At 40.0% G+C, this 27,738-nt stretch overlaps 1 protein-coding gene across 2 annotated transcripts; it reads right to left on the minus strand.

Moving 5' to 3' along the window:
- Positions 1 to 983: 983 nt before the first annotated feature.
- LOC135246832 (protein NLRC3-like) lies at positions 984 to 27,426 on the minus strand. 2 transcript variants are annotated; one of them, XM_064320112.1, is made up of 8 exons: positions 27,252 to 27,426; positions 24,500 to 24,582; positions 23,347 to 23,492; positions 14,641 to 14,751; positions 13,784 to 13,894; positions 13,428 to 13,497; positions 11,697 to 12,021; positions 984 to 2,830 (listed from the first exon to the last, which is right to left on the minus strand). In XM_064320112.1, exons 3-8 carry the CDS (start codon positions 23,403 to 23,405, stop codon positions 999 to 1,001), a joined length of 2,508 nt encoding a protein of 835 aa, XP_064176182.1. In that variant the 5' UTR covers positions 23,406 to 23,492; positions 24,500 to 24,582; positions 27,252 to 27,426; the 3' UTR covers positions 984 to 998. The 2 variants fall into 2 exon arrangements, with proteins under 2 accessions (XP_064176182.1, XP_064176183.1); XM_064320113.1 differs by lacking the exon at positions 24,500 to 24,582.
- Between the last annotated feature and the right edge of the window lie 312 nt (positions 27,427 to 27,738).

A 27,738-nucleotide genomic window follows, 5' to 3' on the forward strand; every position in this document is an offset into this window, starting at 1 on the left:
TAAAATGCATTTTCTACATTACAAAAGTCCACACAATCAAACATTGACCTAACCCAGCCAAAGACATGATTAAAACAAGTTTCCAGTGCATTTGGAGCTCACTATCTGAGGGGTGTAAAGCCAGTCTCCCAAATATCTCATTCAAGTAGCTTACACAATTAACTCCACTGCCTAAATATTTTCTTTTTATTTTATTTCACCTTTATTTCACCAGGCAAGTCATTAAGAACAAATTCTTATTAGCCGGCATTGGACTGCATAACTGAATACAGCTTTCCTTTAAAACAGTTAAACTGAAATAAACAAAGTATTTCTTGTATCTGTGTTATGTGTGTATGGATTCACATGTGTGGCACAGTTATAATGCCAAAATAGCACGAGTTAAAACCTGGTATGGGTTGGTTTGACTGCAAACGTATTATTAAACACCAAACTCACGTAGTGAAAGTTTATATTGACACATCCCTGATTGCACCAACAAACCCATGTTGACACAAGCAGATTAACCACAGACCATAAAACTAACAACCCTGGCGAAAGTGAAAAATATGACACTAGCAATTCCAAGTGTGTTTGTGCCTGTGCTGTCACCAAAATAGAGCCCCTTTTCTTAATACTGTAACTTAATACAGCATCTCTTCATTTTAATCTGCTTGAATTGTATGTTCTGATAAAGGTTGATCTATCAGATTACTCTGCCTATCAATGAACTCCTTATTTATTTCACAATTGCTATCTTTGCAAATAATTAGTAAATGTATTAAATCAGTAAATAGTAATAGTAAATAAAATAAAATATATGGTAAGTACTGAGGTTTTGCATTTGATGCTGCTTATGTTCTGGATATAAGACATTAAATAAGGGCACAAGTTAAAATTTTTGATTCAGAAATCTTTTTTTAACCAAATTTTCTCTTGCCCGAAAATCTTTATTCTCACTAGAAATAGAAAGTGGGAAAATATGCTGTCAATCATCTACATTATTAATGACATAATACTTACATGGCCTTCCTGCAGTTCCTGACTACAGGTACCAGTCTCTGATGACCTGCTGCTGATGTGTTGTAGGTCTTCACGTCAAACTCATCCAGGATCTCCTCTGACAACAGTAACACAAAAGCCAGAGCTGAACACTGGTCTGGTTCCAGCTTTTCATCAGAAAGTTTTCCTGATCTCAGGGAATTCTGGATTTCCTCCACTAGAGAGTTGTCATTCAGTTCACTGAGACAGTGGAACAGATTGATGGTCCTCTCTGCTGAAGACTCCTTTTTGATCATCTTCTTAATGTACTGGACTGTTTTTTCAATGCTCTGTGATCTTCTTTCTGTCTGTGCCTGTAGGTCTGGTACAGGTGATCTGCTTCCTGTCTGTGTCAGTAATCCTCCTAAGAGCGACTGAATGGACTCCAGAGAGAGGCCAAGAATGAATCGGAGGAAAAGGTCCAGGTGTCCATTCTTACTCTCTAAGGCCTGATCCACTGCACTCCTGTGTAACTCAGACAGCTGCATTCTGTCACTGTGAGGTTTTGATTCTTCTGCTCTGAGTACATTTCTGTTCTCATTTACACATGAATGAAACACAAACAAGGCAGCCAGATACTCCTGAATGCTCAGATGCACAAAGCAGTAGACCTTCTCCTGATACAACCCACACTCCTCTTTAAAGATCTCTGTGCACACCCCAGAGTACACTGAAGCTTCACTAACATCAATGCTACTCTCTCTCAGGTCCTCTTCATAGAATATCAGATTGCCCTTTTCCAGCTGTTGAAAAGCCAGCTTCCCCAGTTTCAGGATGATTTCTGTATCTGATGCTGACATCTTCCTTGGGTCTGTCTCATCAGTGCCATGATACTTCTGATTCTTCACATTAGTCTGAATGAGCAGGAAGTGTGTGTACATTTCAGTCAGCGTTTTGGGCAGATCTCCACTCTCTGCTTTACCCAACATTGTCTCCAGAACAGTAGCAGAAATCCAGCAGAAGACTGGTATGTGGCACATTATGTAGAGACTCCGGGATGACTTTATGTGTGAGATAATACTGCTGGCCATGTTCTGATCTCTGATTCTCTTCCTGAAGTACTCCTCCTTCTGTGGGTCATTGAACCCTCGCACCTCTGTCACCTGGTGGACACACTCAGGAGGGATCTGATTGGCTGCTGCTGGTCGAGAGGTGATCCAGAGGAGAGCAGAGGGAAGCAGATTCCCCTTAATGAGGTTGGTCAGCAGCACATCCACTGATGATGGCCCTGTTATATCACAGCAGATCTCATTGCTTCGGAAATTTAGAGGAAGTCGACACTCATCCAGACCATCAAAGATAAATAAAACTTTGACTTCATCACCATCAACACTTTTTATCTCTTTCAGTTGTGGAAAGTAGTGCTGCAGAAGTTGCATTAGACTGAATGCTCTTTTCTTCTTCAAGTTCAGATCTCTGAAAGGAAGAGTGAAGATGAAATCAACGTCCTGATTGGCTTTTCCTTCTGCCCAGTCCAGAATGAACTTCTGCACAGAGATGGTTTTCCCAATGCCAGCGATGCCCTTTGTAAGCACAGTTCTGGGTTTCTCTTGTCCAGGTAAAGGCTTAAAGATGTCATTGCAGAGGATTGCAATCTCCTGTGTGGTTTGTCTCTTGGATGCTGTCTCAATCTGTCTGACCTCGTGTTCATTATTAACCCCCCCACTGCCCCCCCCTGTGATGTAGAGCTCTGTATAGATATCATTCAAAAGGGTTTGGTTGCCCTGCTTTGCTAAACCTTCAAGTATGCATTCAAACTGCTTCTTCAGATGAGTTTTCAGTTCCTGCTGGGCTCTTTTTATGGATTCATCTGAAAAGAGGAAATATGATAAATAACTGTTTAAAATAAGATTAAAATTTCCCTTTCAATTAACAGATTTTAAGAAGAAACAATCAATAAAAATATTAATGCACTCTGTTCACAGTATTTTACACATACAGTATCATAGTGTTACATACTTCTATCAGTATGTTACACACCTCACACAGTAATACACGCCTCTATCACAGTGTGTAACACACCCCTCACACAGTATTACATAGGCCTACATTCCATCCTTGAAATTGAATTTCTTGCTGCACGAGCATCAGTGTCACTGTCACTCTCACTATAATCGTTTTTGATTGAATTAACACAAATGGATTTTCTTTTTCATTATGGAGTTCCCAACCTACTGCCAGTGTCTGTGTAGCTATCCCTCCAACAAGAGCGACTAGCTACATGGAACAGGGAAGCTAATTTTTGGAATCATAGTAAAGAAAACTGCTGTTATTTTCTGGCAAGTTAACAATTTATATGTTGCTATTTGATTATAGCTGAAGCATTTCTGACACTGAACATGAAAAATGAACTGTAAAAATATGTTTTCTGAAAAATCGCCAAAACGGGATTGACCAGGGTCTTACACGGGTTTTACATTGCAGACTTATAATATGACAAGAGAGTTAGGGATCGGATCCATAAAAATACTTGAATGGCGATTACGCTGACCACTATCCTAAAGTATGGTACCCGATACCAGGCCACTATTAGCTGGGGCTTTATTTTTCCCAAATAGCGTCCAAATGATATCTCAAAGCCACAGAGCTAAGCGATTCTCTAAAGATGGCCAGTCACCCCGAAATACAACGCAGTGTGACATCAAGTACAATTTCTCAATGCAGAATGATGGAAGCTGTCTTTGAGGAAAAAACATAGATAAAAAGTTACAGTCTGCTGCCTCCTACTGTCGGAACCCTGCAAGTAGCCTATTTCCCTCTGGCTGGCAGAACCCCTGCCGTAGAGGCAAATTCATCAAATGAAACCCTAAATCACTGTATTGAAAACGCAGGTGCCAGACCAGGTAACATTAAACGTAGGTTAATAAGACATAGGAAAAATGATTTCATGAATCAAAACATAGTACCCATTCTTACTCTTACAAACTGCATGAACCCCACCACCCCTACCTAAGGGACAGTGAAGTTAATTAAACTGAAAAAATGCTTTTATCATTAAAAAATGTTTCTCATCTTGATTATTAACTACTGTATTCAATGAACCCCTAATGAAATTTTTGAAAAACTACATAATGTTAGGCTAAAATGTTTTGTTATTTTTTGTTTGTTAGTATTTTTTCTTTCCTCTTTAGCTGTATGTTTGATTTGCATAAGCTTAGGTAAAGAAAAGAAAAAACCAAAAAGCTTCCAAGGGTGTAATACATCTTCAGCCATTATGCTTTATTCAAACTTCCACAAGTTTTATTTTGAAAAGACAAGCTCCTGCACATGACCTGGGGGCAGTCAGTGTTGGGGAGACACAACATCCGTTGCTATGTTGAAAGTTGCTTGAAACACTCGTTGGGGGGCAGGTCGGATATTTTAGAGTCACATGAGCCAGTGCTGGGTGTGTCATTAGCCAACAACCTGTAATGTTTTAACTCTAGTAAGGCCTCGTTGTTTTACTGCGTACTACCGCTTACAAAACCGTACATTGCAAAACTATTTTCTTGAAGTCTAGCGGGGGGCTTTGTGAAGAAAATGGCACAGACTGCCTGTATTTCTGTACTGAGTTGATTTTTATTTTATTTTAAATACAGTTATTTAAGCACAAATATTTAGGAAAGTCATGGAAGGAGAAGGATATAGGCATTTATGTTATAGGGCTGGAGTAATTTTAATTATAAAGTCTGGTCTATCTAGTGTTAAAGGAAACTCTCACTGTAGGTGTGTGTGTCTGAGAGACTTGGTGCTGACTTGTGCGAAAATCACATAAGAGATGGGAAAATAGATCCGAATCTGAATAATATAGGCCAAATTCGAGAGGAGAAAACATTCGGGGAGAACGCATTATTCGAGTGTTGCCAAATGTGGTATTTGTATTCGGCACCATCCCTAAGTGACGTTGAAAGAGGGTTCATTATTGGGGCACGGATGGCAGGAGCATCAGTCTCAAAGACTGCTCAACTGCCTAGTGTTTCAATAGGAACAGTGACCAAAGTGATATCTGCATTTAGATCCATGGGAAAGGTTCGATGTCATTCAGATAGGTCAGGTAATGTAGTTAAAATCAGTAGCCTGTAATTGTATCAATAAATAATTTGTTGTTAATATGAGATCTATGACTACTTAAATTGGCTTTTTAGGAATAAAGTATGCTAAATAGAAATCTCTTCTGCATATGAGTCTTCATTTTTTTTTACCAAACACGCAAACGTATATATATATATATATATATATATATATGCAGCTCTAGAAAAAATTAAGAGACCACTCCAAATTTTTCTTAAATCAGCATCTCTACATGTATGGCAGCCATTTCATTCCAGTGTCTGTTGAATTCCAACACAGGCACACCTCATTCTACTTAATGAGGTACTGATTAGGTGATCACCTGAACCAAATCTAGGAAAAGTATAAAAACCACTGCTGTGGTCATCACTATCCTCTTGCAATAGGACCAGCTGGATGGAAAATCAGTGCTAGTAGTACCTCAAAAGTAATTGCAATCAAACAATAAGTATTGACCATGCCAAAACAGTTGAAAAGAAAAGTTCTGAGTGAGGAAAAGAAGGGGTCAATTCTGGCTTTACTGGCAGAGGGATACAGTAAGCGGCAGGTTGCTTCCATCCTTAAAATGTCAAAGACAGCGGTTCATAAGAACAAGGTCAAGCAGTAGACATTGGGGACAACAAAGCTACTGACCGGTAGAGGGCAAAAATGACTCTCCACTGATCGGGATGACCAACTCATTCGAATATCACTCAACAACCGTAGGATGACATCAAGTGACCTACAAAAAGAATTGCAAACGGCAGCTGGGGTAAAGTGCACGCCGAGGATGGTTCGAAACAGGCTCCTAGGGGCAGGGCTGAAGTCTTGCAAAGCTAGAAAAAACCCTTCATCAATGAGAAGCAAAGAAGAGCCAGGCTGAGGTTTGCAAAAGACCATAAGGATTGGACCGCAGAGGACTGGTGTAAGGTCATTTTCTCTGATGAGTCCAATTTTCAGCTTTGTCCAACACCTGGTCGTCTAATGGTTAGACGGAGACCTAGAGAGGCCTACAAGCCACAGTGTCTTGCACCCACTGTGAAATTTGGTGGAGGATGATCTGGGGGTGCTTCAGCAAGGCTGGAATTGGGCAGATTTGTCTTTGTGAAGGACGCATGAATCAAGCCACGTACAAGGTTATCCTGGAAGAAAACTTGCTTCCTTCTGCTCTGACAATGTTCCCCAACTCTGAGGATTGGTTTTTCCAGCAGGACAATGTTCCATGCCACATAGCCAGGTCAATCAAGGTGTGGACCACCAGATCAAGAGCTTGTCATGGCCAGCCCAATCTCCAGACGTGAACCCCAATGAAAACCTCTGGAATGTGATCAAGAGGAAGATGGATGGTCACAAGCTATCAAACAAAGCCGAGCTGCTTGAATGTTTCCGCCAGGAGTGGCATAAAGTCACCCAACAGCAATGTGAAAGACTGGTGGAGAGCATACCAAGCATGAAAGCTGTGATTGAAAATCAGGGTTATTCCCCCAAATATTGATTTCTGAACTCTTCCTAACTTAAAACATTAGTATTGTGCTGTTTAAAAATGAATATGAACTTGTTTGCATTATTCGAGGTCTGAAAACACCGCATCTTTTTTGTCATTTTGACCAGTTGTCATTTTCTGCAAATAAATACTCTAAATGAGAATATTATTTGGAATTTGGGAGAAATGTTGTCAGTAGTTTATAGAATAAAACAAAAATGTTCATTTTACTCAAAAACATACCTATAAATAGTAAAACCATAGAAACTGTTAATTTTGCAGTGGTATCTTAATTTTTTCCAAAGCTATATATATATATATATATATATAGTATCTGCTATTGGGGTTGCCTAACTGCTCTGCTACAGGTGAATTAATCTTTTATCATTATATATATTGTAAGATATGTAGTGTTTAGATTATGGCCTTAGAGAGGGAAACAGTGAATAAGAATGTGGCCAGGCCTCCCCGTCACAAGCATCAAAGCTAATGTGATCGGGGCCAAAGATACCCTAACATAGGCAGACAATCTGTGGATCTCACCTCCTCAGAAGAGACAAACCAGAAGACACAGGACACCATATTGGGGGTCAGAGACCCTGCATAGCTACGTGCCTAACATTTCCCTTTCCCATGTCCTCTTTAAGATTGAATGCAATCTTTAGGTAGGCCAGTCCTTTTTAGAAATGAGTCTGACCCCCCTTCCCTTCTCTCCTACACCTTAACTCGGCATCACCCAATCAGGGCAAAACATCATCAGGCCATGCTGGCTACGGCATTGAAGATAACCACAGGAAAAAGTTGTTGTGTTGCGTTTTGTTTTGGAGCATTACAGAAGAAGAGTTTTTCTCTTTATATTTTTGTGGTGGTTCCTTGGTTGTGTGTTTTTAGCTGCTTTCCTTTCGTCCTGTGGTGCTTAAACTGGAAGTGGGTAACACTTTGGCAAGATCTGGCTTATATGTCTCTCTCTCTCTTTTTTGGTATTTAATAATCAATTATTTATTGTTTTGTTGTATGTCTTCTGTTTTGTAATGTAGAAGTAGTGAGCCTGCATTCAATAAAGAATGTATGATTTCAACACATTAATCTATTTGACTGCTTTGTAGTAAATTCAATTATTTAATCCTAAAACCTAATATAGAGCTTGTTTTGACTTGTTGGTTGATTCCACCAGTTTTCTGTAGACTGACCTATCAATGAATTTGGCGATTAAATTTATAATTCTCATTTTCAATAATAATTATTAAATTAAATCACATGAAATATATTTCACATGTTGGTTAAGTGAGGGGGTCTAGCACTTATCACTCGGTTCAGTATTCAGAGTGCTGAACATTTTAACAAGGGCATTGACTGTTGGAACCACTGGATTCAGAAAATAAACATTCTTAATTAATCCTTACTTGTCCCACAATATATTTCAATGTTCATATATATATTGGGATGGCAGGTATGCCATCCCGCCAAGTTACGCCTTGGCGGGGGCATGCCCCATACCTATACAGCACCGAGAGTTTGGCACTTTTCAGGGTTCCCCACAGAAATAACCACAACAGCCACAGACACTCAGCCCTTAAAAACATTAAATGGTGCTGCACTAACAAAGTCACAGACTGGTAAACCTCCGGTTGAAGGATTGAATCCCGCCTCGCCCTCAGGCATTTCCTCTTTTACACTAACGTTTTCTTACGCTTTTATATTTTCTTTACCAAAACTCACTCACGGCCACCCATATGCATTTCATGACGGCAAATGTATTCCTTTTATTAAAAAGTTACACCAGTTCACCACTGTGCCATTTCTACTAACTATATTTCTTCACTTGGCTACTATACAAAACCTTCTTATCAGCAAACGCCACGTTTCTACATTCATGTTACCTCGCCCTGTTCTCTATCTAGCCACATACAAACAATTACTACGTATGTACGTTCTGCAACTCCCCATTAAAACATTATATTTAAAATCATGACTCACTCATAATTATAACTACTAGTACTGAACATGAGAAAAGCATATCAGTGCAATAGATATCACACGTTACTAAACCCTCCACCTTAATGGCTAATGCTTTATACCGACTGTTATATATACCGTTCGATAAGGAAACTAAGCTCGCTCATGGTCACTTCATTTACTTCGTACTATAGTCTGTGATCATGTCAACCTTCACCTACATGCCCATTCTGCTAAAAACATATTGTTTCAACTACACTATTTCATCATTTCATCCTAATTTCTCTCACACTATTGTTATTTTCTCATATGCAAAGCCTGCTGGGACATATGCATCTGCTCCTATTTTCCACTATCAAGTTTTCCAGCTCTAGCTTAGCAAAACAGCGAAGAGGATTCCCACCTGCAGATAAGCCTATCAAAATGCCTTATAAACCTTAAAAACACTAAAAGTGTATCTCCACGAAATAACAGACAACGGAGCAGGACAGAAGGGTACACAAGTTGTGACCTAAGGAGCTCTAATTCTACAGGCTTGCTGATTCTTTTGTCAATCAAGGCTCATTGGATGGCCGTCAAATCCGTGAGTACATACACTAGCCATATTTCACCTGCATTTCTGATGCGTTTATACTTACGCCACCGCACCCTTTGTCACAGCCACTGTTTTACATATATAGCAAACCAAAACTGCTAAACGGTACACGCTCATCAGACTGTACAAATTCACACAAGGATAGCCATAATCCACAACCGTTTCTTGCAGGGTCACTTCGCATTTCTCACTCTCATAATAAAACGCTTTGCAAAAAGAAATGATCTCATAAAAAAACGTTTTCAACGTAATTAAATAAGATGTATTCCAAAGCAATGCTACCCAATATTTCCTCAATTCTTTCAAGTCACTTGGCCCTGTGTGTATAAGCATGCATTACATGGACAGGCCAAACGTATGTGTGGATGGCTTTCTCACAGTCAAGATTGATTGAATAGGCGTGTATATGTCCTATTTGTATTGGTATGTATGTATTTCGCTGCCCAGCCTTTCTGTTGCGTGAATGAAGTGTGTGTTCGTAAATGTGAATGTAACATGCTGTCCCCATGGGGATAAAGAAGTTCTCTATGTATGTATGTACAATATGTATTTTACATGCAGTATTTATTGTACGTAGGAAATATACAATAACTTGTACATTTACTCAAATTCAGTTCAGAAGCAAGTATAAACATATGTTTTCTGGAGAAATATGCTTCCTGTAGTTGCTCACCAGCCGTATTCTACATGAATTTCAATGTGTTCTATGAGGCAATTTGAAATATTTGACACCTTGATCTGACACGAAGTTTGCATGACATTGTAAAATGGTAAGATTACAAAACACAGGGCTAATTTTGCCTCACCAAAATTACACCTTCTGTAATTTTGGTGAGGCAAGATAGCCTATATTGTTTGTAGTACCGTAACTTGGCGTCATTTTGATATCAATACTTTTAATGGCAGGCCTGGATTTTGGCAGTCTGAATGAATGAGTTATAGACGGGTATGTCTTGTATGTGTGAGTAACTTGGCATTTTTGTACATTGAAAACATGTTTTTTATGAGATAATATTTACAAAGCCAGTGTTCACAAAGAGAAAGTACTTCCGGTGGAAAGTTGAAAACGAGATATCCCTCTCTCGTTAGAATTTTTAAGATAATGCATTTGATTTGCTTTCTGCGCGTGTCATCATTGTTCTGTGGCCAATTAAAACTCTAACTGCCGTGTTGTCATCTGTATAAGGAAGTTAATTCCAAATTAGTTTGTGATACTGTACATTACGTCCTCTACAACAAGCCGTCAATGGTAAGCTAGGATTATATAGCTACGTTTTTCATGGCCGCTGTGGCAATGTTACTGCAATGTAGTCACTAAATGTGCTGCCTGATAGATGGGGGGACTCTTAAGGATTTCCACTAGCCCAAGTGAAATGTTACTATCCCTGTTTTTAAATTCATAACATGTTTACTATTAAGTCACTCCAGAATCAAAACGTGCACATTCATTCCTGTTCTATGAATTGTAAAATTGCCATCAATAATACTACTCATAAAATAACAAAATGTATTCATACAGTAAAGATCAAGGCTACATTGAGAAAACAATGTAGAGTGAAAGTGTTGGCCTAAAAAGTTGAAAAGCAGCAGCAGGTATTAGGCTACATGAGGCAGCATATGCAAAAAAGTTTGATTTATTTGGATTAAAAATTCATACCTAGAATTATCTCCAAGGAGCACCGGAGCGGGGCCTAGCAAATGTGGAAAATGTATTTCTAAAAACCTAGATAGGTTGGCCTAGACATTTTTTCACAGGCCAGCCCAATAATTTATTTCTGCCTACGCCACTGTAGCTTGCTCATGAGTAAATAAAACAAAAATCACTTCAATGGTTATTTATTATTTTTTCTATTATCATATAGGCTGTGTGGCAGAAATACATTCTGATCAGAATGCCAAACCATAATTTGTAGCTTATTTCATCCTGCTTCTAATAAAATTATGAACACCAAATATTTATTTTTGGCATTTAGCACGACCAATGCAGATTTTTCCCAACTGAACTTGTGGATCTCTCGCTTGATGCCAGGAGGAGATGGCAGATATTTTGCTATTTTCCACACTGCAGACGCAGTACAAATGTGCTTCCCACGACGAAGGAGGATAAAGAGGTCGTCATATTCTCGGTTTGCACATCTGCAGGCGCACAAGTAGGACTCAAACACCGCATTGCAGGGTCATGCTTTTGCTTTTGGAACGAGCTTCTTTACAGCATGAGACACCCGGAGGCCCTCATAATCTAATACTTTTATACTGACCGCTGAGTTTGATTCCTGGATACAAACTCAGGGCAGACTGTCTAATGGGACAGTGGTCTAGGTACTAGTTTTTGAGCACAAGATTCTGCCTTTAAACCCCCCTCAGGGACATTTAATCTTGTTCATTTGCTTGTCATTGTTATCACAGCTTGAGGCAATATTTTAATAAATTTAAATGTAAAATAAATAAATGTTATTTTTGGCCTTTTATATAAAGTATGTAATATTGTCAATGTAAAACAGCACTATGAAAGTGTAGATGCTGTAAATCAGAACACTGATCACTGTTAGATTTGCTATCTAAATATTTCAAAATTCTAATTGACACACAGTAGCAATGAGAAAAAGCTCTTACTGCGCTCATCTCTTTCCAATGAATCAGCGAGATCCTTCTGCTTCATGTTCCTCAAGATGTCGAGTGTGATCTTCAGAGACCTCTCACTACCACAGGTCTCCAGCATCTTCTCAACTATGTACATTCTCTTAATGCATTCTGGGTAATCATCAGCTTCATGACTGTCAAACAATTCATTAATAAACTTCATAAACTTATCCAGCCAAGTAGGATCTTCATGCAGACTCTGATCTTCAAGACAGCATTCAGGGCAATCCTGACTCAGATGGCTCTGGAACAGTTTCAGCTTTTCATCCTTCAGCTTCATCAGCGTGCGCAGGAGAGACTGAAACAAACACATGAATAGGTGTGCTGTATAATTGTGAAATAAACACATGAAGAGGTCTGCTGCATCACAATAATAAATTAACACATGACAAATAAAATGGGCCATAATACATGCGAACAGTAACCTTGAAGTTTTGCGATGCTACATGTAAGGTTAGAAATGTATTTGCAAATTATCCAGGATAAAGACATGACTCCTTTATATTGACCAACTCAGTCATACCTGCAGTCTTCTAGGGGAATCCCCCTCCTGGAGGGGTGGCTGTTCGGGGACAATGGCTATCCTTTAAAGACACGGCTGAAGATAATATAATAGAGTCTGTGAATAGTCATTCAATCGAAAACTCGCAAAACCATGCACTGTAGCCCAATAGAGAGGACATATGGAATGCTGAAAACGCACTTCAGATGTTAGCATAAGTCTGGTGGAACTTTACAATACAGCCCTCAGAAGGCCTGCATATACTTTGTGGTGTGTTGTGTGTTGCATAACGTTGCCAAAGTCATGGATGTCTCGGACATAAACGAGGACTCATTATAGGACTTTAGAAGGCGTGATGCTGAACTGTATGTGCTGATGCATATTAATGAACCGAGATACCCCAGCAGCACGGGCGAGGAGGAATCAGCTGGCAGAAGAGCTGCTTCATCTACAGCCTGTTATGCAGACAGAATGGTTCATTTGATTTAAAAAATCCACAACATTGCCCAGCGAATACTGCATTTATTTCAACATTTTAAATCACCTTATGATTTATTTTCAAATATGTTCTGCGGGATTCTCTGAGCATGATGGTCGTTTTTTAGATCTCCGCATTTTAATAGACTCGCACAGAAACAGGTCTTTTATGACAGAGGTAAATCCGTTTTTTTTCTAAGATTTATAATCTGCCTAATATAATCCACCATTATATTATCAATCCACCAAGGTGCAAGTGCCGGTGGCTTTTATAAGGAATGTGAGATGATATGCTGATTGGTTTATCACATGTTTATGCCCAGGACACACCTATAAATTAAGACGGTAGGATCAGCCCATTGGAACTTTGTGCCTTACATTACGCTCAAATAATCCACTGTTAAATGAGTATAAGTGGGTTTGGACAAAACCTAAAAGAACTTGTACCATGCGTTTTAGACCATGTGCTAAGATCATTAAAATAGTGCATTTTTTATTGTATTTTTTAAATGTTTAAGTAAAAAGCTGGTTTATTGTGTTCATATGATATTCCACTTTAGATGGTCATGAATAATATAAAAAAGGTGCAATATGTTATTGATGTTAAGGGCAATGTCAGGCACTTGTAAACATTATCCTTGCACTAAATTATATAGGCATTATATATACTCTAATGGATTTACTGCACAAAGAAAACACATAACCAATTTAAAAAAATCTCATACCTTTTTTGCGGAAGATAATTTATCTGAACTCTTCTCTTCAAAAGAGCTGGACTGCAGTGACTGCTGGATCCTGTGAACAAAACATGGAGACAGGGCTTCCAGTTAAATTCATCCTCATACTGCAGCTCAAACTCACAGCACATGTAGACAGAGCTTCCAGTTAAACTCATGCTCTTGCTGCAGCTCTAACTCACAGCACATGGAGACAGAGCTTCCAGTTAAACTCATCCTCTTACTGCAGCTCTTAGTTACTGCAGATCTGAATATTGTATAAAACAGCTCACCTGCAACTGAATGGTACCAGTAACATGGAAGTATAATTAAAGATTAGTGTTAATTTGAACCTTTTTAATTACCTTTGATCACCTGTGAAATCTCCTCTGAACTTGATTTGACGATCCATTGACTTTTCACTCTTCATAGACAGACAGCTGGGTACAGGTGATCCTGCTCTTTCTACCTGGACCCTGTGAACAAAACATGAAGACACAGCATCCAGTTAAACTCATCCTCTTACTACAGCTCTAACTCACTGCACATGAAGACACAGCATCCAGTTAAACTCATCCTCTTACTGTAGCTCTAACTCACTGCACATGGAGACAGCTTCCAGTTAATCTCATCCTCTTACTGCAGCTCTAACTCACAGCACATGGAGACACAGCATCCAATTACACTCACCCTCTTACTGCAGCTCTAACTCACAGCACATGGAGACAGAGCTTCCAGTTAGAGCTGCAGCAAGAGGATGAGTTTAACTGGAAGCTCTGTCTCCATGTGCTGTGAGTTAGAGCTGCAGTAAGAGGATGAGTTTAACTCACAGCACATGTAGACAGAGCTTCCAGTTAAACTCATGCTCTTACTGCAGCTCTAACTCACAGCACATGGAGACACAGCATCCAATTACACTCATCCTCTTACTGCAGCTCTAACTCACAGCACATGGAGACAGAGCTTCCAGTTACACTCATCCTCTTACTGCAGCTCTAACTCACTGCACATGGAGACAGCTTCCAGTTAATCTCATCCTCTTACTGCAGCTCTAACTCACAGCACATGGAGACAGAGCTTCCAGTTAAACTCATCCTCTTACTGCAGCTCTTAGTTACTGCAGATCTGAATATTGTATAAAACAGCTCACCTGCAACTGAATGGTACCAGTAACATTGAAGTATAATTAAAGATTAGTGTCAATTTGAACCTCTTTAATTACCTTTGATCACCTGTGAAATCTCCTCTGAACTTGATTTGACGATCCATTGACTTTTCACTCTTCATAGACAGACAGCTGGGTGCAGGTGATCCTGCTCTTTCTACCTGGACCCTGTGAACAAAACATGAAGACAGAGCATCCAGTTAAACTCATCCTCTTACTGCAGCTCTAACTCACTGCACATGGAGACAGAGCTTCCAGTCAGTCTCATCCTCTTACTGCATCTCTAACTCACAGCACATGAAGACAGAGCATCCAGTTAAACTCATCCTCTTACTCAGCGACGGACTCAGGTTGTTTGAAGGGCAGGGGTGAAAAAATAGAAAGGGCACTTACTGCACAACATGGGGCCCCACCAGCGCACAAAAAGCTATGATGCATCGTGTTCTCACTTGGAAGGGCATCTAAGAGGGCACTTCATGAGTTTTTGTCATCAGAAAGGCACCTGTAGGGTACCTCAAGTTTATCCCATTGTAAGAGCACCTCTATGACACCACAACACATTTTCTCCACTGGAGGGGCGTCCTTTAGGAAGCTTCCCCACATTGTCACGCATTTAGGGACACCCTTTACAGCACTGCATCACATTTTATCCACTGGAAAGGGGACCCTTTGGGACACTGACATGTAGGGGCGGCATAGAGGGCACCTCATAACGGCACCCTTTTCCATTGGAAGGGCACCCATAGGGAACGTCAAGTTTAGACCATTGTAAGGGCACCTTATAGGGCACTGCATCACGTTTTCTTCACTAGAAGGGCACTCATTAAGACACGTTATTGAATTTTCTTGCTCTAGAGGGCACATCATCATAATTTATTGCACTCAATCATTGTTTTCCCGTGTGAAGGGCAGCCAATAGGGCACTTCCTCTCGTTTTCGTCACTCTAGAGGGCACTTTAGCGATGCTTTTTCAACCATGGGGGCACCAGGGGGCCCACCCCCCACTCCTTTTAGTTACTGCAGATCTGAATATTGCATATAACAGCACACCTACATCTGAATGGTGTCAATGACATTGATGCACAATTTAAAAGTTTTGTCAGTATGAACTTGTTTTCCTGTGTTTACAAGAATGCCTGAACCAACTAAAACCGCGTGGTAGTAAATAAGTGGTGTAGTCAGAGGGGGAAGAAAGTACCCTTGTACCTTGCGGTGCACTGTTTGGTCTAATTATTATATAATTTTTTCATAATAAGTGTATTACTAAAGACGCCACAGCTCTCTTATAGTTTTTAAATCAAAGATGGCCCCGACGGGGGTGCCTCAAACACTAGTCAGACGTTACTGGTTTGTTACTTAGGTTACTTCGTTACTTTGTTACTTAGGTTTGTTGGAGATGCTGAGCCCCCGTTGCGATCGAGTGTTGGGCAGGATTTAATACCCCAAAGCACTTGGATAAATGCAGCAGACATTTATTCCTTTATTGCATTACCAAACAAAAAGGACTTTGAGCTGTGTTTCCACCGCGAAAATGTCCTGAGGCGTTTCCTGGATGTCTTTGCTGCCCGCTCCAATGAAGGTGTACGGAAGAACTGGGAGATTTATTCCTCCCTTCCCCTGACTATTGTGGTTAAATTCTGAACTGGCAGGGTGGCAGATGAAGATGTGGAGCAGTATCTTCGTAGGTACTGCGAAATTCTTCACCCTCACGAGAAGCCCCTTGACCAATTTGGTATCTGGTATGGAGTGCAAAGGTACAAAGTGAAGCTGCAAAGCGGAAGCGACGGGCGGCTTGTTACTCTACCGAACTCTATATCCATGGGCCCCTACAACGGGAAAATCACGTATGTCGGACAGATACAAAGGTGCTACGTCTGCAATTCCCCTGATCATCAAGTGAAAGACTGCAACCTACTGAAGTGCTGGAGGTGTGGGCAATCCGGGCACAAAGGTAAACACTGCTCCAGCAAGGGGGTCTGCAGCCTTTGCAAAGAAGCGGGACACTTGTATTTTGGATGTCCCGGCTCCTACAGTAACCGAATGAAAGCAGAGAGAAAGAAATGGGCTCACAGCAGCGAGCAGCCTGAGACCGGAAGGGACGCAGAGGAAGCGAAAGGAGATCCTGCCAAACCTCCGAAGCAACAAGCACCTGCTGCAGAATTATATCGGACTGCAGAGGAGGCGGAGCAGCAGAGGAACCAGGGCGGGGGCATGGAGCAGCAGAGGAACCAGGGCGGGGGCGTGGAGCAGCAGAGGAACCAGGGCAGGGGCGTGGATAAGCAGAGGAACCAGGGCAGGGGCGTGGATAAGCAGAGGAACCAGGGCAGGGGCGTGGATCAGCAGAGGAACCAGGGCGGGGGTGTGGATAAGCAGAGGAACCAGGGCGGGGGTGCAGAGCAGCAGAGGAACCAGGGCGGGGTGCGGAGCAGCAGAGGAACCAGGGCGGGGTGCAGAGCAGCAGAGGAACCAGGGCGAGGGTGCGGAGCAGCAGAGGAACCAGGGCGGGGGTGTGGATAAGCAGAGGAACCAGGGTGGGGGTGTGGATAAGCAGAGGAACCAGGATGGGGGTGCAGAGCAGCAGAGGAACCAGGGCGGGGGTGTGGATAAGCAGAGGAACCAGGGCGGGGGTGTGGATAAGCAGAGGAACCAGGGCGGGGGCGCAGAGCAGCAGTCCAGGAAGAGAGATGGAGGTGAGCGGAGGCAAACGCGAGAGGAATTTGACCTGGCGGAAATGTCTTCAGGAGCGGGAGCAGCAGAGGAGCTTAGTGAATATGACGGGGATGACAACAACGACGACAGCACTAACGATGAGGGAGAAGAGGACTTTGAAAGCGCCTCAGAGTCAGAGGAAAGTATGGACTCGTTTTCTCCGGACTCCTCCCCTATGGAGATACCGCGGGATAATGTGCCCGAAGAAAAGAGACCCCTGTCATCGGAGGGTAGCATCAGCAGAAAAAAGGAGTAAAAATACAACATAAGGTAACATGATCTTCTGTCTTCTGTTTCTCTTTATCATGCCTAGGGTATACAGCATTTTAACTTTAAACGTAAGAGGTATACAGCCTGCCAAAAATAGGTCTGAGAAAATGAGCATATAATCCAAGCTGAAAGATTATATTATATTTGTACAAGCGCTGCGTTTAAATAGCATGGAAGATCTGAAACGTGAAAAGTTTATGGAAAGGGGTTTCTGAGGTATCTATTGGCTGTGACAGTGAAGATGGCTTGGGTATTCTTTTTAAATCACAAAACGTGGAAACTATAAAGAAAAGGGAAGTAATACCGGGAAGACTGCTTGCAGTGGATTGTATTCTAGAAATGCAAAAACTTCGATTAATTAACGTGTATACACCACCAGACAGACATAGGAAAATTCAAATATTTGAGTATTTAAGTACTGTGCGCAGGTCAGAACGTTATTTTAGCAGGCGATTTCAACGTAGTAACTGAAGAGAAAGATCGAATAGCATCATCAGCTTTTAAAATTACTCAGGTTGGTGAGATACTAAAAGAAACGTGTGAAGCTTTTAACATGAAGGATAGTTTTAGAACTTTATATCCGGATGATGTGGGTTTTTCACGGTCGACAAAAAAACCAAGATGAGAATAGACAGGATTTATGTCTCAAAGAATGTACAGCTGAGGTCGTATTCAACGGACCTCTGCGTAAATTCAGATCACCTTGCTGTGAGGAGTACCGTTATAATGGAAGGTGATAAAATAATTAATTACTGGAAACTAAATGTAAATTATCTGAAAAAAACCAATCCTTGGTCGCAGAATTAAAACAAGAAATCCAAATAATAAAACAATTAAAGGTGTTAACGAAGTCCAGTGTAGAGTTGTGGGATATTGTGAAGAAAAAGATTAAAAATGTCCTTGTACATAAATGTTAATTATTAGAACCAGGACCGAAAAAGGAAATATAATGAATTCATGAAAAAACAAATTGACCTTGGGACTAAAAGTATTTGGACAGAGCAAGAAGAAATTGAGTTTGAAGTCATTAAGAATGAGTTAGATGAATGTAATAATGAGTTTTTAACGAACATTAGGATGCAAGCGGGCTACGATATTGCTGCTGATGAAGGTCCAAATATAAAGAAAATCTATCAGAAGTACAAAGAAAAAGAGGAAGGAACATGTTTAAAGGGTGTAAAAATTGATGATGGGACAATTGTAAAAGGGGATTCGGAGATCAGAAAAACAATTGTTAAGCTCTTCAAAGAAATGTACGAAGAAATTTCAGTAGAAAAGGAGAATATAGAACAATTTTTAAGTGATGTTAAAACCGAAGTGCAATCTGAGACACTATTGGGTGTTATTACAAAAGATGAAATTTAAATGGCTATAAATCAATTAAATAGGGGTAAATCGCCAGGGCCAGACGGGCTTCCCACTGAATTTTATCAGCATTTATCAGATGATATCGCGGATATTATGGCTTCTGCTTATAACGAAGGTTTGCAGAGTAAATGTATGCATGATAGCTTTTATCATGGGGTGATAACTCTAATATATACAAAAGGAAATGAATATGATATAAATAAGTGGAGACAGGTCACTTTAATGAATTTAGATTATAAGGTATTAGCGAAGGTCATTATGAATAGGATGAGTACAGCTTTTAATGAAATCACTGAGAATGAACAAACTTGCGCCATCAAAGGCCGGTTAATGTGGGATAACTTGTGCACAATTCGTGAGCTAATGGCATGCCCGTATTTAAATAGCCCTGGGTTTTTTATAGTAGGTTTTAATCAAAAAAAGGGCCTTAAGAGATTATCTATGGTGTGTAATGGAAAAACTTGGCTTTCTTGTTGATTTTATAAATCTTGTGAAGCTGCTTTATGTGAAGTCACAGGTTAGGGTTAAAGTGAATGGGGGCTTGACGGAATCCTTTGAGGTCTTTAGAGGACTTAAACAAGGGTGCCCTTTAAGTGCGGCTTTGTATGTAATTGCTATTAGTCCGCTATTACGTAAAATAAAAAGTCATGTAAATTTGACTGGAGTGCAATGCGCCAGGAATGTAGAGCCTTTAAAAGTTACCGCCTATGCAGATGATGTAACGGTTTTTATTAAAAACCAAAATGAAATGGACAGGATCATTGCGCAGTTTCAATTGTATGAAAATGTAGCAGGAGCCAAACTAAATCATGCAAAGACGAAGTGTGTTTGGATTGGTGAGAAAGGGGAGAAGCCTGCATTGACTATCGAAGACAAGGATGAAATTAAAATCCTTGGTTTATATATAAGTTCGGACAATTGTGTTAATAAAAACTTGGAAAGGAAAGAGATCGAGGTCTCAGAATAAACGGATAAATGGACACCTCTTATAAATCTAGGGTAGATATTGTAAAAACTTTCATTTTGTCCAAATCAATGTTCCTCGCGACAGTTTTTCCTCCACCGAACAAGTATATAACAGGATAAATAAACTTTGTGTAAAATTAATATGGGGAAATAATAGAGAGGTAACACAAAGAGAACGGATGTACAAGATCACAGAATATGGTGGTCTCGGAGCAACAGAAATCAGTTGTAAATTGAAAATAACATTCTGTAAAAATATTTTTAACGGAATATTAAGAAAATTAGCCTGGGTCGGAGATATAGAACGTTGGAAACAGAAAAAAGGCTCAAAAAGGAAGGTTGTGCCATATTATAAACTGGTATACGGTTATTTTATTGAAAAGCACAAAGGGTTAGGCATCAAATGGGGCACATAGACCAATAAGGTTATACATAAATTAATTAACGATGAAATAAATGGTGGATTTGTTATTTATAGAGATTGTACAGAAGAACAAAGTACATATTTGATAAAACTTTTAAACGATAAATATATATCAGGGGAAATGCATGATAAAACGTGGTGGACGGTGAATGGCAGACTCCCCGTAAGAGCAGTGCTAAAGTGGAATTGTTTTGTGAAAACAGTGACCTGCCCAATGCCAGAGTGTACCGAGAAAGAAACTATAGAACACTTTTAAATTGATTGCTATAGGTCAAAAAAGTGTGGGATAAGCTAAAAACAATTGGGCTAGACATAATATGTGACCGGAAAACAATCTTTACTGCCAGTTTTGACGAACATTTTAATGACAAGAAAAATAAACTATACTGGTTGTGTATTTGCACCACGGTTAGTAAATTGTGGAAAACCAGATGTAAAATGACAATGGAAAGTGTCTTCATAAAAAGTGATACTGTTTTTAAACAAATTGTAACTGCCATGAGAAGAAAAAGAACTATGGACTTTAAAAGAAAACGCACTGATTTGGAATTGTCATGGTTCTGTCTGTTTTTCCCTGTTGGGCCGCCAGATGGCAGCACTTCTGTTTTGTGTCCTGCTCGTTCCCCTGTTAATTGTTAATTGTATTATTGCTTTCAATTATTTTATTATTGTCTCGTTATTTAATCATCGTCCCCTCCTGCCTCTCGTTTTCCCTCCCCTCTGGTTTGATTGTTCTTTGAGTTCACCTGTGTCTTGTTACCCCTGTCTATTTAAGTTCTTTGTCCCCTTGACTCGGGTGCTGGTTCCTTGTGTTTGTTTCCAACTTGTGCTCGTTCCTGACTTGTGTTTGCTTCCGACTTGTGCTTGTTCCAGACCTGTATGTATCTTATTGCGCTTCTTTTATGTGTTTGCCTGTGTGTTTCATATGCCTGTACCCTGCCTGCCTGTGTTCTGTTCTTTGAGTTTGTTGTTTTGCCCTTCGTGGCCTTATCTGTTCTGTTTATTTGCCTTTTTTTGTTGTAATAAAGTTCTTGTTTGTATCTCTCCTTTTGAGTTTTGTGTGTTTTTTCACTCTGCGCCTGGGCCCCCCTGAACCGTGACAGGAATGGGCTGAATTTTTTGAACTTTGATCTGTAAAGGGATGTATGTTTTAATATATTTTTGTATGCTCTTTTTGAAGTATTGTGAAATGTTATTAAATCAATAAAGTTCTCTAAAATCCTCCTTAACCCTCCTGTTATGTTGTGGGTCAAATTGACCCTTTTTAAAGTTTGAAAATCTAGGAAAAATACTTAAAATAATTTTTTCAGTATGAAACTTCTACTGGCCTTAATTAGTGTAATCAACATTTTAAATGAAAATGGTTCATTTCATGTATTTGAAACCCCCCCCCCCCCCCACCCCCCTATGTTTATATCACAGAGATACTGTTCGGGTCAATTTGACCCGGCAGTGAAAGTGGAGGCTAAAAGGGGTCAGAAGAGTTAAATTTATTCCATTTCTTTCTTTGCAGATGTGAGACATAAGGTATTTCCTACTTCCTCCCACCATATTTCTCCCCAATCTCACACACACACACACACACACCCGCATGCACACACGCGCGCACACAGACACACACATACACGTTTGTATTGCTATAATTGTGAGGACTTCCCATTGATTTACATTCATTCCGTAACCCCTAACCCCAACCAATACATGCCTAACCCTATTCCTAACCCTAAAACAGCCTCTTGAACTTCTGGGGACCAGCAAAAGGTCCCCACCTTGCGTAATTTTCCTCATCCTTCTATCCTTGTGGGGACATTTGGTTCTCACAAAGATAGTAATACATGCCGATACACACACACACATTTCACCCCTATCTAACACACACAAATACACACATACATACAAACACTCTTTCTCCTTATTATCCATTATCCCTACCTCACCTGTAAAGTGCGAGAAAGTGCAGATATGCCAAACTGTTGGTGATCAAGTATAGGGCCCCTCAATTGTCCAAGTTCATCTTCACAGACACCACAGCCCTAGTGTCTCATGAGCACTCCATAAAAATGCCGAAATCAGCACCAGAGAGGACCAGAAACCAAGCATGATCCTAGATTACAATGCCACCAAAGGGGGGGTGGAACAACTTGGACAAAGTAACGGGGTCCTACAGCACCAAGCAAATGACTGCGTGCTGGCCTTTAGGCATCTTTTATAACATATACAACGGAGGCAGCACAAGGACCCCAGCCACTGCAGCCACAGTGAGGGAGATCCAGGAGAGGGCTGCACCTAGTACACCAGTGCCTGAGGTAAGTAAGTGTGTGTATGGTGTGTGTGTGTGTGTGCGCGCGCGTGCATGTGTGCGTGCGTGTCAGGGGATCGGGATCAGCAAAAAGACATAGTAATCATCTCCCTCATCTTTCTAGGTTGCTGCTGGGGGAAGAAGGAAGTGGAAGAGGTGCCAGGTCTGCATGACGTCAAGATGAGCACGACATGTGCAACGTGCAAAATTCATTTGCGAAAAGCATAACGTGACGACATGTCACTCGTGTGCTGTGTAGACACACAGATACACACACACACATACACACGCCTCGTTCATATTGCTCATCTCTTGTTCATTTTTGTTCATTTCTTCATTTCTAAACATTGCATAAATAAAGTTTACTTTCAATAAAATCCTTATGACTCATTTGGCTTGATTTTAAGTGAACCGGTCAATTTGACCCTGAACAGAAGAGGTGTCTCATCTCTATTTAGCAACATCACCCCATGAAAAAGAAAAAAAATTAAAAATGTAAAACAAATTTTAAAAAATGTAATGTTATGTAAAACTAGTGTATTTTATATCTAAGTTTTTCCAATATACAGAAAAAAAGTTGAACATGTATTTTTTATGAAAAACGAGTGAATTATCCTAATGAAACCATGATCTGTGAGAGGTGAATAACAGACAGAGCTTACAGAAACTCATCCTCTTACTGCAGCTCTAACTCATAGCACATTAACTCTGATTTATGCATTTGTACCTCTTTCTGTCAGTGCTGAGGGCTCCTCCTGTAGTGTCTGGCTCTCCTGAGAGACTCATTTTAGAAACAGCGCCCCCTATTTCAGGAGACTGGACCACATCATACCTGTTTTCACCACATATGGGTTCTATCCCATATCAGCCGACCTGTCAAGACACGAAATGAGAGCACACTGAACACACATAGACACACTAATACACAGAGACACGCATATACAACACACCGCGGTGTTGACAGGAAGTAATCCAGAACTGAAATAGGCCCTAAACATGTTCTATACAGCCACCTTAAGTTTTTGGCACCCTTGATAATGATGAACAACTATTACATGAATGTCAGTGGTAAACTCTATATTGATTGTACAACTTGACAAATTTTTTATTAACGATTCAATGGAATCGGTCAAAATTCTCAGATTATACATTTATTTCCAGAAAAAAAGTGTCACAATTATTGCCCCCTCCCCCATATTCCATACTTTGTTCACCCTCCCCTTGCAAGGATAATGGCACTGAGTCTTTATGAATGACGTCTTATAAGACTGGAGAACACATTGGGAGGGATCTTCGAACCTTCCTCCATCCAGATCCTTAATATCTTTATCTTTGCTAAAGAACTGTCCTGTTCAATTAAAACTGCAGGTTTCCAATGGAGTTCAAGTCTGGGGACTGTACCCATTGCAAAATGTGGCTCCTGTGGTTAATTAATGATTTATTTGTGAATAGTAATGTGTGCTTGAGGTCACTGTGTTGCCAGAAGATCCACTAGCGGCTTTTAGTCTGATGGCTAAAATATCCTGGTACCTGGGTAGAGTTCATGATGCTGTTGTTTTTAACATGGACCCCAGGACCAGTGGAAGCAGAACAGCCCTATAACATTAAAGATGCACCACTGTATTTAACAGTAGGCATGAGGCTTGTTTCTATGTACACATCCCTGAATCAACACCAAATCTATATCCTCTGTATTATATACTGCCCACTTAATTAGGAATACCTGCTCATTTATGCAAATAGCCTACTCCACCAAACAGCAAATCATGTGGCTGCAACTCAATATATAAAGCATGCAGACATAGTGAAGATGTTTAGTTTTATGTTTGAGCAAATATTGTAATGGTCAAGATGTGACTGACCATTACAATATGACTGACCATTAGACTGTTGCATGATTGTTGGTGCCAGACGTGGTGGTGCCAGACAGCTGCCCTCCTGGGATCTTCATGCAATACAGTCTCTAGAGGTTACAGAGAATGATGCAATGAACAATGCAGTATAATGGGTAAGGAACTAGTCTTATAGCCTAAAGATCACAGGTTTGATTCTCGGGTGGAAAACTGCCATTGCATCCTTGAGCAAGGGACTTAACCAGAATTGCTTCAGTATACATCTGGCTGTATAAATGGATGCAATGTAAATGCTATGTAAAAGTTGTGTAAGTCACTCTGGATAAGAGTAGGCAGACTAGTTCAAGCTAACAGAAAGGCCACAAATGCTGAAATAACAGCTATGCTTGGCCAAAAAGCTCGAATGTCATCTCTCCAGACCATAGTAGATGAGACAAAAGAGACAATTTAGATTCTTGAAACTGTCGATTACTCCCAGTAAAACCATTTTTCCTGAAACCATTCCAAATAGCCTTTTGGCATGGAGGTAGCATCTACTTTTGGAGCATCTAATGTAGCAATTAATTGTAGATTTGGAAACTTGGTGACCCCCCGATCCAACCAAGTTCTGTAATTCTCTCACAGTAGTATGTCGTATATTTCTCTTTTAATTTTGACCCATTTCCTTATTTTTGAAGGTCAACAACCATTTTTTTCTTCATTTGTGAGTTTGTTGCTTTTGATGAAAAATGGATTTTGTAAGCGTGCTGCCTCAGTTTTATACTCCAGTGAAGCAGCAAGCCATGGAAGAGGACAACACAGTTCCTTAGGCCTGAGCTCAGCTTAATGTCTTATATACCTGCTGGTGTAAACTTCACTCTGTTAGATTTTATTTTTAACAATCTTTAAGAGTGCCAATAATTGTGACCCCTATAAAGTCAGTATCTGAGATGCATGTATTTTGCTAGTAGGCCTATACGATATGCTAGTGACAATTTATAGCCGACTGATATCTCTGTTATTGCGTTTCATGTAAAATTTTTAAACATTTGGCAACATTAACTACCCATGCTTCCAGTCAGTGTTTCGACCGCACATTTACCCATAAACAACCCCCCTAACATACACGAACATGCTTGTGAGAAATCTTGGAAAACATCCAAAAACGACCCAAATCAATAATTCATGAAAGTAGATCATTATTTTTTCCTAAGTAGCCTAATTAGATCTAATAAAAGTCATTTTATCATGTATTCTCCGTATCTAAGTACTTGTAATTCGATTCTAAATCGCTGCAGTAAAATGTATCTCATAAAAAACACGTTTTCAACGTACAAAAATGCCAAGTTACTCACACATACAAGATATACCCCGTCTATAACTCATTCATTCAGACTGCCAAAATCCAGGCCTGCGATTAAAAGTACTGATATCAAAATGATGCCAAATTACGGTACTACAAACAATATAGGCTATCTTGCCTCACCGAAATTAAATAAGATGTATTCCAAAGCAACGCTACCCAATATTTCCTCAATTCTTGCAAGTCTTGTAATTTTAATACAAACATGCATAGACATGCTAACAATAAGAAGTGAAATACTGTCCGTATACGTTTGGTCACAAATCCAAACTGCCTGAGTACAGACAAAAGAATTTAACTTTGACTTCACTCTCCCAATATTTATGGTGAGCACTCGTATTTGATCACTGAGAAGTGCAGGGATTTTTTTTTTTTGCTCCAGTGAAGGCTTTTGTACATAAACACACACACATTTAGTGGTAATTCAGCAGGATCTCCCCCCTGTGATCTCATTAGAGAGAAACCTGCCTCCGCCCGGTGAGGTGTCTTTGATCTGAAGCTTTTTTCCTAGAAGGGAGGATTGGATCTGAAACTTCGAGGTTAACTTCGTTTTTATTTCCCATGCAGATATCCAGGCTATTTGCCCTCCGTACTGCGCTTTGACAACCTGCCCTGTTAGCCAAATAACGCTAACTTGCTGATTCTTTGTTCGCTGGCATACACTAGCTAAACAGTAGCCACCCGACAGCCTCAGACTGCTACATTACAATGTTTTGTGTAGAGTATTATTTCATTTCATTGCAGACATTTAACAGACACTCTCATCCAGAGCGACTTACACAACTTTTACATAGCATTTTACGTTGTATCCATTTTATACAGCTGGATATATATTGAAGCAATTTCGGTTAAGTGCCTTGCTGAAGTGTACAACGGCAGTGCCCTACCCGAGAATCGAATCTGAGACCTTTCGGTTACAAGCCCAGTTCCTTACCCACTGTGCTACACTTTCAAGTTTTTTTTAAACAGCATATTAACCCATAAATAATTCCCCTTAAATCACATTTAACAGATATACACAGGTCCCGAGAAACATAGGCTACTTGCATCCAGAGACGCCGCAGATCCAATCAAAACAGATAATGATTTGTTATTATTTAATTACTTTACTTTACATTACATTTATTTGGGAGACGCTTTAATCTAAAGAGACGTAGGCTACATTATTATTATGAATACCACTAGATCGCACTAGTTCGAGTTGGATTGCAAATACGTCATGTCCAGCGAGGTAAATATTGTCATGAAATATGCAAAAGTGCATTAGTAAACCGTTTATTTAAACGTAAAACTTAAAAAAAATGTATTACTTTTGTTTTCGGTCCCAAATGAGGAACCGGATAATTGCCTAGTAGGGCCTACTCCTCGCGTATTTTCTTGTCAGTTTTCAGTTTTACTGAATTAAGCGTGTTAATTGCAATTATAGCTTCCCCTCACCTGTTCATCTTTAGTTTATATTCTCTCCATCTTACTCCACTACAGACTACTTCGTTCTTTTTTCAGTTTTATTCTTTTACTCGCTCTTCGTTCTTCTCCGTCTTTAAAATCTCGTGTGAGTTTGAACACTTTCAGTTCCACTTTTGGACTAAATATCTGGAATTCTAAACTGGTGGTGGTTTAAACTGTGTTCAGCACATTTAGCTGGTCATAGCTGGTCTCTGGCTGGACAAAGCTGCTCAAACTAGTTGATTAAGCTGGTCGTCAAACTGGTGGACTAGCTGACTGTATAGGCTGGTCAGCTGGCGAACAGGTAAAAAGTTCGACAAATATAAGCTGTAATTTTCAGCAGGGCAACAACTCGAGAATTATTTTTCTTTCGGGACTTTAAGTAGCCTACACCAGTCCAATATAATATTATATTACTTGCTGTACCAAGCAAGTAATATAATGTTTTGAGTATAATGTTTGAGTATAACGAATATCC

This window comes from Anguilla rostrata, unplaced genomic scaffold, assembly GCF_018555375.3.
Source record: "Anguilla rostrata isolate EN2019 unplaced genomic scaffold, ASM1855537v3 scaf0943, whole genome shotgun sequence".
Classification (NCBI taxonomy): Eukaryota; Metazoa; Chordata; class Actinopteri; order Anguilliformes; family Anguillidae; genus Anguilla; species Anguilla rostrata.